The sequence below is a fragment of the Ammospiza nelsoni genome, chromosome 8, assembly GCF_027579445.1.
Source record: "Ammospiza nelsoni isolate bAmmNel1 chromosome 8, bAmmNel1.pri, whole genome shotgun sequence".
Classification (NCBI taxonomy): Eukaryota; Metazoa; Chordata; class Aves; order Passeriformes; family Passerellidae; genus Ammospiza; species Ammospiza nelsoni.
In genome coordinates this window covers 427,629-440,474 of record NC_080640.1, presented here as the reverse complement: position 1 = coordinate 440,474, position 12,846 = coordinate 427,629, and the positions used below count along the sequence as shown (strand labels likewise).

General features: G+C 49.0%; 1 protein-coding gene across 5 annotated transcripts in view; it reads left to right on the top strand.

Moving 5' to 3' along the window:
- The window catches only part of INPP5A (inositol polyphosphate-5-phosphatase A), a 181,664-nt gene that overhangs the window by 38,754 nt on the left and 130,064 nt on the right, over nucleotides 1-12,846 (top strand). For all 5 annotated transcript variants that reach the window (XM_059476954.1, XM_059476949.1, XM_059476950.1 and 2 more), the window contains exons 2-3: nucleotides 4,119-4,160; nucleotides 12,642-12,742. In XM_059476954.1, the coding sequence (XP_059332937.1) occupies nucleotides 4,119-4,160; nucleotides 12,642-12,742 (143 nt within the window). The remainder of the gene's footprint in view (nucleotides 1-4,118; nucleotides 4,161-12,641; nucleotides 12,743-12,846) is intronic.

Genomic DNA, 12,846 nt, shown 5'->3' with positions numbered 1-12,846 from the left:
TGTTCCTGGTGCTGCCCTGGGCGCTGTCACCCTCCCCGGCAGGGGCAGTCCCTGCGGACACGGGCACTGTCCAGCCCTCGGGCACTGTCCGTGCTCCCTCTGCTGTTCCTGGTGCTGCCCTGGGCGCTGTCACCCTCCCCGGCAGGGGCTGTCCCTGCAGGGACGGGCACTGTCCGTGCTCCTCCTGCTGTCCTGGTGCTGCCCTGGGCGCTGTCACCCTCCCCGGCAGGGGCAGTCCCTGCGGACACGGGCACTGTCCGTCCCCGGCCGCTGTCCGTGCTCTCGCTGCCCGCCGTCGCGGCCGTGCCGGGCAGCTCCTGTCCCCTGTCCCCTGTCCCAGGAGTCGCGGCAGCGCCTTCGCCATCCTCTCCGCTCAGGCTCTGCTTTACCCCGGATTACCTGCTGGCTTTTTTTCTCCGTTTCTCCTGGTTCGGTGTGCCACGAGCCACGGCGTTGCTCAGCCTGGGAGTACACTGGCCGTAAACTCCTGGATCACAGATGCGTGTGTCCCACCCTTGGTTTTCAGCCTGTGTTAATTAGGCTGTGCTGTGTTTTCTCCCCGATACCTGTTCCTTGATCCTGGTGACTGTCACTGGGCTGTAACAGCACCAGGATGGGACTGTTCATTTTCTGCTGCTCCTTGGGAAAGTTGCAGGCTTTCAGAAATGAAAGGGACACCACAGTAGTGTTTGTGAGTTGTTTGTGCAAACGCATGGAATAACAAAACAGTGTTTAAGTAAAAGTTTGGATTTTGAAAAATCTGCATTTTTCTTTCAATGTTTTTTCTTAAACTTGTAATTCTGGTTTTCCTGTTTGGTCCTGGTTGATTTGCCTACATGGGCTTTGAAATGTTGTGAACTCATGATGTGAACAGAACATGCAGATTATCATCTTTTTGTTTGTCATTTAAGAGTGTAAAGTGGGTACAAAACACCACATTAATAGTACCCAGCTGATGGGGGGGTTTTGCCAGTATCATCTGTGTAATTCAAGAGAGCATAGCAACAGCAGTGCTTACAAGTCTATTTGAAATAAAAAAATATTTAAATCCAATGGATCTTTGAATATAAATGTCGAAAGCGTGTCAGTAAATTTACAAAGGCAATATAAGAGATCAAAAATATTGATCAAAAATTCACAGTCTAAATAATTCTGTTGAAACAACTGTGATGGTCAGCCATGTTGGCGAACTCTAAAGATGTTTTTGAGTAAGCCTATTGCTGATGAAACAGAAACTGATCAAAGGCTTTGCTTTTCATTAAATAAGTAGAAAGCAAATTATAGTAAAGGCAGGGAAAAATAGTCTGTATTTTATATTTTTCTTTATGTGTCTTGCAGTATAAGATGAAAAGGCTCTGGGTGCTGCCTGGGACTGCACCCCAGGAGTCTGTGCCTGCAGCAGGGCCCCTGTGGTGCTGTGGGATGCCCGGGACTGCTGGAACTCCAACAGGGTTCCAGTGATCCCTCAGCCCGTCTGGGGCTCTTGGGGCTGGTTCAGTCAGGCATGTAAAAAAGGGGCTGCTTGTGCCTTCTGTGTTCAGGCAGTGTGCAGAGTCCAGTTGTCCTCTGATTCATTTTGGAACCCAGTTTTCACAAAGCGAGTCAAGATTTTTTTTTTCCTTTTAGCTTAAAATATGAGCCTATTCTTTGCTAAAAATAAACTTCACAAAATAGAACCTGCTTTCTATAATTCATTGGCTTTCTTCCATGTCCCTCTGTACAAAGCTGAAAAGAAATTTTCCAAGCTGTTAATTTGGTTTCATTTAGTTCTTTTCCCTTTTTCCTTTTGAATGAAAGGCTCCTTACCCTGTCTAAATATATATTATTTTTCATTTTTTTGAAAAGACTCCTTCCCCATCTGAGTATATTTTTGCAATAGGCTTAAAGCTTTCCTGTTGGCTGTTGAGTGTAAATTTGTAGGAAATAGAAGTACTGGGGAGAAGAGAGACTACTTGTACGTTCGATTTGAAAAGCCGCTTGTTTTTGGGCTGTTACCAGCTCATGTGGTGTTCATGTGTTCACAAGCTGACTGGATTTTCTTATAAACCTGACCATTACAGTGCCCAGTGTGACATAAATAGACTTCAAGTGGAAACTCGTCATGAAAAGAGATAGTTTGAGTGGGATTTGGAATTCCAGGAAAAGGTCAAAACTGCTTTTAATTGAGGGGAGCAGTGCACGCGGGACGCACGTCCTGGTTTTTAATACAGATCCCATGTGGTGTTGCTGTCTGGAAGTTGTGCTTGTTCGAGGGGAAGGGTTTCTATTTGCGGCTCGGGGGAGTCAGAACGTGTGCCTGAAGGGTGGGATGGGAGCAGAGCCGTGCTCCTGCAGGCACAGGGGCGTTTGCTGAGCTCTGCCTGCAGAGTCGGGCGTGTTGGAGGGGCAGCCTGCGGGTCAGTGAGCCATCCGTGCTGGCCAGCCCTGTGCCCCTGGGCAGGAGCCCTGGAGCCTGAGCTGCGAGGGCAGGGGGGGATGGAGGGAGAGGAGAGCCCCGGGCGCTTGGCAGGGACACCTGGAGCAGAGACCTGCGGCTGCCTGGGCGGCAGGAGAGCTGGAGAGGGACTGGGCACTGGGAGTGCTTCCCACTGCCAGCAGCCAGAAACAGACTCATAAAATGGCGTGTGGATTAGTGGCGCGGGAGAAATTGGTGCCTCGGTGAATGGGTATGAAAGGATTTAGCATCAAAGAGGACAGGGAAAAGATTAATTTCCATTATGTTACCAAAAGAATGAGATAATTTAATGAAGGACAGAGTGCAGAGAGAAGGGATAGGAAGAAGTCCAAAGTCTGTGGAAGACATGAAATATAATGTGCCTATTTTTAGACAGAAAAATAAGAGGAAGATAAATTGTCTTTCTACTTGATTGTTATCTCCAGTCCTTCAAAAGTTCAAATTGTTTCATTTATGTGAGGTGACTGGAGAGGAGTCCGAGGTGAGCACTAGCTTAGAGAATTGTACCACAGAGTGGTGAAAGTGGAAAGAAAAGATGTGGTGGTGCCAGAGGAGAGACTGCTGGAGGAGGGCACAGCAGTGGGAGCCAGCAGGGCCCTTCCTGTGCAGCCTGAGCCATGGGCCAGAGACAGGGCTGGCACGGGCTGGGCACAGGAGTCCAGGGTGAGCCATGGGCCAGAGACAGGGCTGGCACGGGCTGGGCACAGGAGTCCATGCTGGCAGCCCCAGAGACCCTCTCAGCACCCTCTTTCTTGGGGCTGGTTACAAGAACTTCACTTTTGTTTTGAAGTTGTGTCCAGCTCTTTGAAAACAGCACGCTTGATGGGAGGGGAGAGCAGAGCAGAGCAGAAGGCTGGTGCCAGTGTTTGCCTCTGGGCAGTTGGTGTCAGAGCTCTTTGTCAGGGATGAGCTGCCTCTCTGTTTCCAGTTTGATATGTTCTGCTGCCTCCCACCGATTCTGCACGTTCCTGCCGCTGCCGTGACAAGGAACTCTGATTTGTATTGTTATTCCCCTTTAGGATGTAAAAATTATCCAGAAGTGGTGTTGTTGAAGATAAAGCTCAACAAATCAATTCTCTCCCTCTGAGATCCCTTCTCAGCCCTCTGAGGCTGGGATCTGTTCCTGAAAAGACAGAATTAGCACTTGACTGCAGTTTTGCTGCATCAGTTTGTGTAATTTCTGGAGCAATCTGGAGATGTTTCTCGCAGTCTGTCCTTGGCAGGAGGTCTGATGGGATGGAGCATCCCAAAGGCACGGTCGTTCCTCTGAACCAGTTGTGTGAAGTAGCTCTGGGTCGCTGGGAGCTCAGGTGGCAGCGGCTGGGTGTGGGCAGCTGGTGACGTTTCTGACCCACAGGTGACCAGTAGCCCTTCTAACAGCACCTAGTTCAGTGTGCCATTGCCTGACAAACGTGTGGGTACCAATGCTGTGCGCTCACACACAAAATGCACCTTTTTGGTGAGAATCAGAGGGGGCTTGGGCATGATGGGCTGAGGCCTGTCCAGTGGCATCGTGGAGGAACATCCTCGTGTTTGTACTTTTTGCTTTAATTGTGAAAAAAGCTCCCTTCTTGAACACACTGAGGAAAGCAATAATAGCACGATATTGTTGTAAAAATAGATTTCTCTTACTTGTAATTAATTTTTGCCTTTTGTTTTCCAGCCAGAAAATTTACAGAAGAATTGGCTTCGGGAATTTTATCAGGTAAGGTAAAGTTTTTTTTCTCATGGAGTTTTGTGCATCTTTGTTTATTGACCTAATTAGTAATGTCAGGATCTTTTGCTCCGTGAAGTTAAATTACTATTTTATTGTGATTTTATTTTATAGTAAAAGACGGCCCTGAAAATATGTGTCTTTCTGCATTTTTAAGTAATCATTATAAAAATTCAGCATATAAGCACAATTTGTTCTTACCAACAATTCTCTGCCTCAAAAATAGATTCAGGTTTTTTAAAATTGACTTTGGTTTGGCATGAAATGGTCTTTTAAGTCTATTGAATAAGATATATATTTGAGTACTTAAAAAAAAATCTGTTGGGAAGTCTAGTTTACCTTAAAATTGAAATATGACAGTTTTGTCCTGTCTGCTCTTTCTTAACAATTTTCTTGTTTGGTAATGTGGAAGTACTGACATTGAACCCATAGTATAAAATGTGCTGTTACTGCTGGTGCGAGAGGGTTTTTAAAGTACAGAAGCCCCTCTCACACACTGTGTTGATGCAGTAGAGACCTGACTTGCAGCCTGTGTGCAGAAATGCGGTGACAAGCAGCAGGGAATGAGCGCTGCTGGGGCACGGAGCTGTCACCCTGGGCAGCAGCAGCAGCTGAGAGCTGCTGTCCCTGCCGGCAGAACTGAGGCACGCTGGAGTCCCACGGTGGGTGGCACTGGGAGGGCCCCAAGGCACCTGAAAGGCACCTGGATGTCCTGTGCAGGGGCAGGGACACTTTTCACTGAAACAATCGGTTCCAAGCCCTGCCTGACCCGGCCATGGAAAAGTGCCCCCTGGTACTGAAGGGCCATGGCATTCCTTTATCCAGTCCTACTTCTCTTACAGAAAAATAGTTAAACAACAGAATGGTGCTGTTCAAATTGTAAAGTGAAACTGCGTGCAGAAAATATGATTAGCAGAATTTCATATTTTCCTTTTGTAATTGAAAACATCCCACAAGTCTGTACATTCTTGGGTTGCCAGTGCAGCCTGTGACCTTTATTACGTCGATGTAAAATACTGCAATTCACTTTTACTGGCAAATGTAAGAGATTTGCAAAAATCCAAGGTGAAGTAACCACTCGTGCATTCTTTAGTATCTGCCAGCTTCAGATTCATCTCTTTATTTTTCTTCTTCCGCCTTGGTTGATTGCTGCTGTATGTACATGGTGCTTGCACTACACCAGTGTCTCAGCTAGCTCTGATTCCAGCCCTCCGCAGCTTCAGGAAAAACTCTTCCTGTGCAGGAAATACAAATAAGCACAGAGAACTCTTTAGTTTTGGTTGGGTTTTTTTTTGATGGCTGCATACTTTTCATCACCACGTGACTGATTTACGTATCTTTATCAAGGAAACTCCTTGTGTGTTCATGTGTTTTCTGCAGTGGGATGAGCGCTGCGGAAACACTTGTGAACAGTTTGTGGCAAACAGGAAGAGGCGGGGAAGAGAAGGAGCTGCTGCTATCTCAGGGCAGGGACCGCTGACGCGTGACTGAGCGCGGTCTGTCTGTGGCCCAGTAAATATTGCGTGTACAGAACTCAAAGAGGAATACAATTACCCATTAGTGCTCCACGATGCCAGTCTGCTGCAGGGTCCAGACCAGGGACAGTGTTGCTGAGGCAGACCCGAGCCCATCCCTCAGCTGGGGGGTTCTGTTCTGTTCCCTCTCGTACCTCTGCCCTCTGTCCCTGCACTGTGGGAACTGTATTTTTAAAAAGAAAAAGAAAGGAACAATAGGCAGAGTTAGCAGTGCTGCCCATGGCTGCTGCTGGCCTTGTCCTGCTTCCCCTCTGGGTCTCAGCAGCAGGCTGGCTGCTCACACCACACTCTCCAGCGCTGTAGGAAGTGGAGCAAACCCTGACAAAAAGCTCCTTAGGGAAGAGACAAACGTGTACCTACCAAAAATCACTTAGCACCATTCTGGCTCTGGCTTCAGAGCGACCCAGCAAATGTGCAGCCTCAGGGGGATTATTGTGTTTAATTCCACACGCTCTGTGCGAAACCTCCGTGAACTGAGGTTTAGCAGCAGCACTGGAAAATGACTCTTCGTGCCTCTTTGTAAACTTGAAACCAGATAAACCGCAGACGGCAGTTTTTCCATTCTTCTGAGGAATTCAATTTGCATATGCAGTTGTGTCAGGGCGGTTTGCATAACTTCTGAGGATGAGGTCCTTGTGTAAGCAGTCAAAATGTTCTCCACAGAAAAGGAAGAACCATTACCTCTCTGAGTTTAAAATGTTTCTAGAAATTAAACCTGTAATGTCTTTGAACTGATGTCAAAGAGCATATTGCTTAAAGAGCATTTTGTGGACTTGTTTATAAATTCCAGAAAATTAAAGTGAGGGATTTTTTTCACTGTCATGGGTGAATATAAGTCGCTTATGTGCTACCATTGGCTTATATGCCACATGCATTTTCTGGGATGGTCAGTAGGACAGTCAGTGGGACGGTTAGTGGGATAGGTCAAGTTTCCTCTGGTTTTTAAAGTTCAAAGCAGAAAATTGTATTTGCGGCTGAAGACAATCCTCTGGAATCAAAACAAAAGAAAAAAGGCTTGTGAGCAAGCATGTCACACTGTGGCCCTGATCATTGGGAATTGCATCAAAGGGTGGAAAAGCCGCCTTAGAGTGAGGCAGGATCCAGTGAAGTCCTGGTGCTGGGGATTGTGCCCCATCTTCTTACTGCAGATAGGTACTGGTAATTAGGTCTGAAAGGGCTGAATTTGGACTAGTCCTCTTTCCAGTAAAAATTCCCTTATCCCAAAAACCTACACCGGAAACAAGGAGGGAAAGGGGGTGTTGGGAGAGAGTGGAAACAGCCTGAGAGCAGCGTTTTGGAGTGTTTAATGTGTGATAGGGAAGACTTCAGTTCTTACCAAGAAATGGCATGACTGATGGGTGAGATGGTAGTGCTTAACAAGCAGTGGGGTGATTTGGTGAGCTCACTGCTGTGCAAATGAGAATATGCACAGGGGAGTTTTGTCCCACTCGTGCAAAGTGCCCGTGCCCTGGTTGGCAGCCTTCATGTCAGTCAGTGCACAGGAAAAAGACAGGAACAAGCTCCTAGAGCGTGAATGAAGCTGCTGGCAAGCAAAGGTGTAGGAGCACAGAGGGAGAACTTTTAATGACTTAGTTTTTTACTTAGGACTCTTTCCTTATCACTCCCCCCTTCCCCATCCCTTGCCCTTTCTCCATCTGCGCTGGGCCTCGTGTTTGGGGCAGGAGGAGTTCGGGAGCTGGAGCTAGTGAAAATTTGCACTGACTTTAGTAACTGTCTTTTTGTGTCACATTTGTGGTACATGGTCATTTTAGATGCAAGCTTGGAGCCAGAGGGTTTTTTCCCTTAATGCCATTTTCCATGTTGCCTGATGTGTTTGAGAGTATTTTGAGTTTTTATTTGTAGTAATACAGAAGTTAAAAGTTTACCTAATAGCTAAAGGTCATCTTGGTATAGCTGCATGGGAACTTCGTGTGTTACCCTTCAGAGAGAAGGAAGAAAAACAAACAAAAAAGGCCCAAACCAACCAAACAAAAATATCACAAACCCCAAATCACAACAAAACCCCACCCAGCCACTCAAAGGTTGTTTAATTATTCTAGTGGCCCTAAATGCTGTTTTTTAAACTACGGGGGGGGGGGAGGGTGATTAAGAGTTTTTTTTAAGTAGAGAGGGTGGCAAAACTGTGTTGCAGCTCCTCCAAGCTGAGGTCCCGGCCCTTTTCCAGAGGGTGTTTCCCTCAGGTGGGGCTCTTGGGGCTGTTGGGCGTTGGTTTGAGTGCAGGGGCTGTACAAGGGTGCGGGATGCGGCCTGGGCTGCTGGCTGTGTGCAGCTGAGTGCTGCAGCCTCTGGGTGCCTGTCCGCAGCAGGAGCCTCTACTCGGCCTCAGAGAAATGGAACATACTTGAAGTGCTTTAGGACCACACGTGCTAAATTGTATTTCACAGCTCGTATTTTGCCGTCTTTTCTAAGCAATCCTATTTGCGCACCATCAGGGCTGGAGCTCCCCTTCTGCTTTGCTGGGGTTGAGGTCTGAGCCTGGTGCCCTTGTCCCTGTGCCCCTCTCGGAGGGGCCTGGCCAGCACCGTGGGGCTGTGTCTGTCCTGGCTGCTGCCCCAGTTCCACCTGGGTCCCCATCCCGTTCCCATCCCCTGCCCACACAGGCACACACCTGCAGCAGTCAGAACATGTCGGGCTTGTGCATTTCACCAGTTCTGTGTTCGTACTCAGCTGTGCTGGAGCATCTTGCCTACTTACCCACATCCCCCAAAGTATCTCCTGGTTGTGGCTTCCTTTACGCTATTTTTGCATATCCCGAATTGAAAATAATGCCCAACTTTGTAAATACACTATGCTGCCGTGGATGCAAATTCATTATTTATGTGGTCTCATGTATGATCTTTAACCTCTGGCAACTGGGAGTTTTCAGCTCTGAAGTATTCATTACTCATTATTATGTACTGTTTGTTCTTCCTAAGAGTAGAAAACTAGTAAAAGGTAATGAAGCAGAGCCAGTTTGCTTTTAGTTGGAGGGTGCTTATTATATGAGAGGACATAACTAATATTCAGGTATGTTCTAGTGGTTTAACCTGCAAGGAATGCCACAAGGACCTCACTGCTATTAAACTAATGCTGTTTCCCCATCAAAAATGATATAATTCTCTTTTTTTTTTTTTTTTTAAAATACCCACTACGATTTCAAGTTCTCAAGGATTTGTATACAAACAAAAAAAGCCTGTGTCCTGCATCTTCAGAGCCTGGAAGTGTTTTCTGTTGCTGCTTCAGCACAACAGAGTTGTTCTCCAGTGTTGTCTCACTGCAGGACTCCCCATTCAGGGCTCCCTGTGACTGATGGCTCCTAAATCTTATTTCAAATAGTTTATTATGTTTTCATCTTACCAGTTTATATTTTCATGGGCTATGTAAGAAGAGCTCTTATGGAAGCAAACTCTCAACAGTTAAAATGAGTGACCCGATGCTCAGCAGGTTCCTGCTGCATGTGCTCCCTGAAACAGTGACAGGGGGTGTGTTGGCTTTACAGGATTAAATAGTTACACTGCTTTCTGATCATGGTGTCTTCATAGGGCTCTCCAAGTAGATAAGATCAGGACTTGGAATCCAGAACTGACTGGGAGCAATAAAGCACGTGGAGCATTGGGATGGTCTGATGTTAGGGTCCACAGATGAGCTCTATTCCAGAGCTCTGCTTCACGGGCTGTGCTTGGTGACTGTTGCTCTCCAGACAGCCAACAAAATGAACCAGCCAGGTAAACTTAGTGTTGGCTGTCATTTGCTGCTGCTGGCTCTGATGGCAGCCTGCTGCCAGTGGTCCCTTGGGCAGCGCCTTGGGGAGAGGGGAACATCTGTACAGGGACATCTTCTCAGCAACTGTGTCTTAGTTGTTTGTAAATCTGTGGTAGGAAATATATATCAGAGGAAAAGCACGTCCCAGTTCAGTATAATTTCTTGCATTTTAGATATGGTTTTAGACATCTGGTTTGTCACCTGCTTCTTTTTTTTTTTTTCCCCAATTAAACTTGATATTGGATCCTGCTCTGGCTCATTCTCCATCCCTACCGACGGTGGCATGCTTTAAAGCAAATTGCTGATATCCCTGTTGGCAGAAACCAGCATTAATAATCTAATGGAAGTGCTCAATGACCATCAACCACCTGAGTGGGAGTATTTACTTTTTCCCTTTATCCAGTAATGCTGCAGCAGCAGCAGCTCACCTCAGAATGCTTTTCCGGGCAGGTCAGTGCCAAGGTGTTTGAATGGCCAGGAAGCTGCGGCACAGAGGAGGTGGCTGTTGGAAGTGACTCAGACGTTCCCTTCTCTCTGCAGGGGTGACCTGGTGAGGGCTGGCAGTGCTGTCTGCAGCTCACTGTGTGACCTGGATGTGGCAGCACACCGGGTTCTCCTGGGCTGTGGCGTGCCCGAGCCGCTGCCAGGCTGCCCTCGCTGGCCCTGCCTGGAGTCCCACTGCCCTCTGCAGCTGGAGCCGCTGGCAGGGGCTGTGCTGGGCACTGACGGAGGGAGAGCAGCGTGCCACGAGTGTCCCTGGGCAGGGAGGGACGTGCTGCCAGCGCTGCTGAACCCTGCTGGCGCTGTCCCTGCTGCGCCCTGAGGAGCGGGGCAGGCTCTGGCACTGGCACCTGTGGGTGCCCTGAGGAGCCCGGGGCAGGCTCTGGCACTGGCACCTGTGGGTGCCCGTGGGCCTTCCCTGCTGCTGTCCCCGAGCTGGGCATCTCTGCTGCTGTCACACGAAGGTGCTGCTTCAAAGCAGGCACCTGTGACTGCCTCTGGCTCAATGGAACCCCTGCTGTTCAGATTTTGATGATCTTTAATTCATTGTCTTTGAGCTGAATTGTCTAATGAGGTTATTTGTGCAGTCAGGAATGAAGGATTTTGCCATTTTGCATTCTGTCATCACATCAAATGGCAGTTTCTCTCCACTGTTGTTTAAAAGACACATCCACAATTTTGTTGTGTTCCTTTTCTGGAACTGTTCACAGCCAGGTTGGGCAGGGTGTGGAGCAGCCTGCTCCAGTGGAAGGTTTCCCTGCCAGGGGGGTGAAATGAGATAAGCTTTAAGGTCCCTTTCAACTCAAACCATTCTGTGGTTCCATGATTCCTAAAGAGCACCCTGTGAGCAGGGCACCCCGCGGGCAGAGCACCCTGTGAGCAGAGCACCCCGTGGGCAGGGCACCCTGTGAGCAGAGCACCCTGTGAGCAGGGCACCCCGCGGGCAGGGCACCCTGTGAGCAGGGCACCCCGCGGGCAGGGCACCCCGTGAGCAGGGCACCCCGCGGGCAGGGCACCCTGTGAGCAGGGCACCCTGTGAGCAGGGCACCCCGTGAGCAGGGCACCCTGTGAGCAGGGCACCCCGCGGGCAGGGCACCCTGTGAGCAGGGCACCCCGCGGGCAGGGCACCCCGTGGGCAGAGCACCCTGTGGGCAGGGCACCCTGTGAGCAGGGCACCCCGTGGGCAGGGCACCCCGCGGGCAGGGCACCCTGTGAGCAGGGCACCCTGTGAGCAGAGCACCCTGTGAGCAGGGCACCCCGTGGGCAGAGCACCCTGTGAGCAGGGCACCCCGTGGGCAGGGCACCCTGTGAGCAGGGCACCCCGTGGGCAGGGCACCCCGTGAGCAGGGCACCCTGTGAGCAGGGCACCCCGTGAGCAGGGCACCCTGTGAGCAGGGCACCCCGCGGGCAGAGCACCCTGTGAGCAGGGCACCCCGCGGGCAGGGCACCCCGTGAGCAGGGCACCCCGTGGGCAGAGCACCCTGTGAGCAGGGCACCCTGTGAGCAGGGCACCCCGCGGGCAGGGCACCCTGTGAGCAGGGCACCCCGTGAGCAGGGCACCCCGCGGGCAGAGCACCCCGTGAGCAGGGCACCCCGCGGGCAGGGCACCCCGAGCCCTGCCCCGGAGCTGGTTTGTGCTGCTGATGGTGCTGCAGGGGCTGCCAGCAGCCCCCACCCTTCCTGCCGAGGCTGCATGGGCAGCGTGGCCTCTGTGGCCGAGGCAGCCCCGTGCCACCCGTGAGAAACGAGTGAATCCCATTTGGGGTTTAACACTTCGCTCCCTGTATGCTTGCACGGGCACCTTGTTGATTGCTTTGGACTGTTCCCTTTAAAATGGAAGTTGTTCTGGAGCTTTTGTCCATTAATTCACAATAAGACATGGAATGCAAGGTATAGAGACTCAGTATTAACAGAGATATTTTGGATGGGTTGTTTTCAGTTCTGAATAGAGGCAATGCAGAGAAAATTCCTCAGGACAGAGTAACACTGAATGCGTGTTCAAAACAGCAGCAAATTTATAAACTGTGTTTGATTTGAGGTATGAGGAAAGACAGACATTCTAGGGTTTTGGTATGGTAATTGCATCCTAGTGCTGACTATGTAGTATCTAAGATACTTGCAGTGTTCAAGACTAACACCTGGAATAGCATGATGGCTTTCCATGTCTCCAGTGTTAACAGGTGTGTATGTGCATCTGTTATTTAAATACTTTTGTAAATAAATAAAAATATCAAACACAACTGTGTAAGTGCTGCTAAGCAGCACTGAGTTTTGTAAAAGTTGAAAAAAAATCCACTCTAGCAAATGAATTGTTTGAACTCTTGTACCTCCCAGACGAGGAAAGGTTTGGCTCGTCTCAATCACGTCAAGTCATCTTTGAGGGGAGTTGGAAAAACATATTTACATTTTAAATATAAATACTAAAATATATTCTAAATATATATACAGCCCAGGAACTAAATCATAGTTTTAAAAAGGAAATATTAGTTAAGAATATTTGAGATCATAATTGTGTATTATGCATCTTTAATGTGGATAGCAGATGTTGCTCTCCTTGCAGATTGCTGTGCCAATGACCTCTCAGGTGGTAGCTGCCAGTCCTCCCTGAGCACCCAGGTCCGTGTCGTTCTTGCTGTGTGCTGAGCGTCAAAACTCGCTTTTCTCTCTGTTCCAGGTTGTCCATGCACACAAACCCCATTTCATGGCTTTACACTGTCAAGAATTCGGAGGGAAAAACTATGAAGCTTCAATGTCTCACGTGGACAAGTTCGTGAAGTAAGTGGCGGGGGCTATATCCTGGCCCCTCGAGCCGGCGACAAGGGCAGGAGCGGTCAGTCAGCGGTGGAACGTGCCGGGATTATTTATCCCGGTTTAATTTA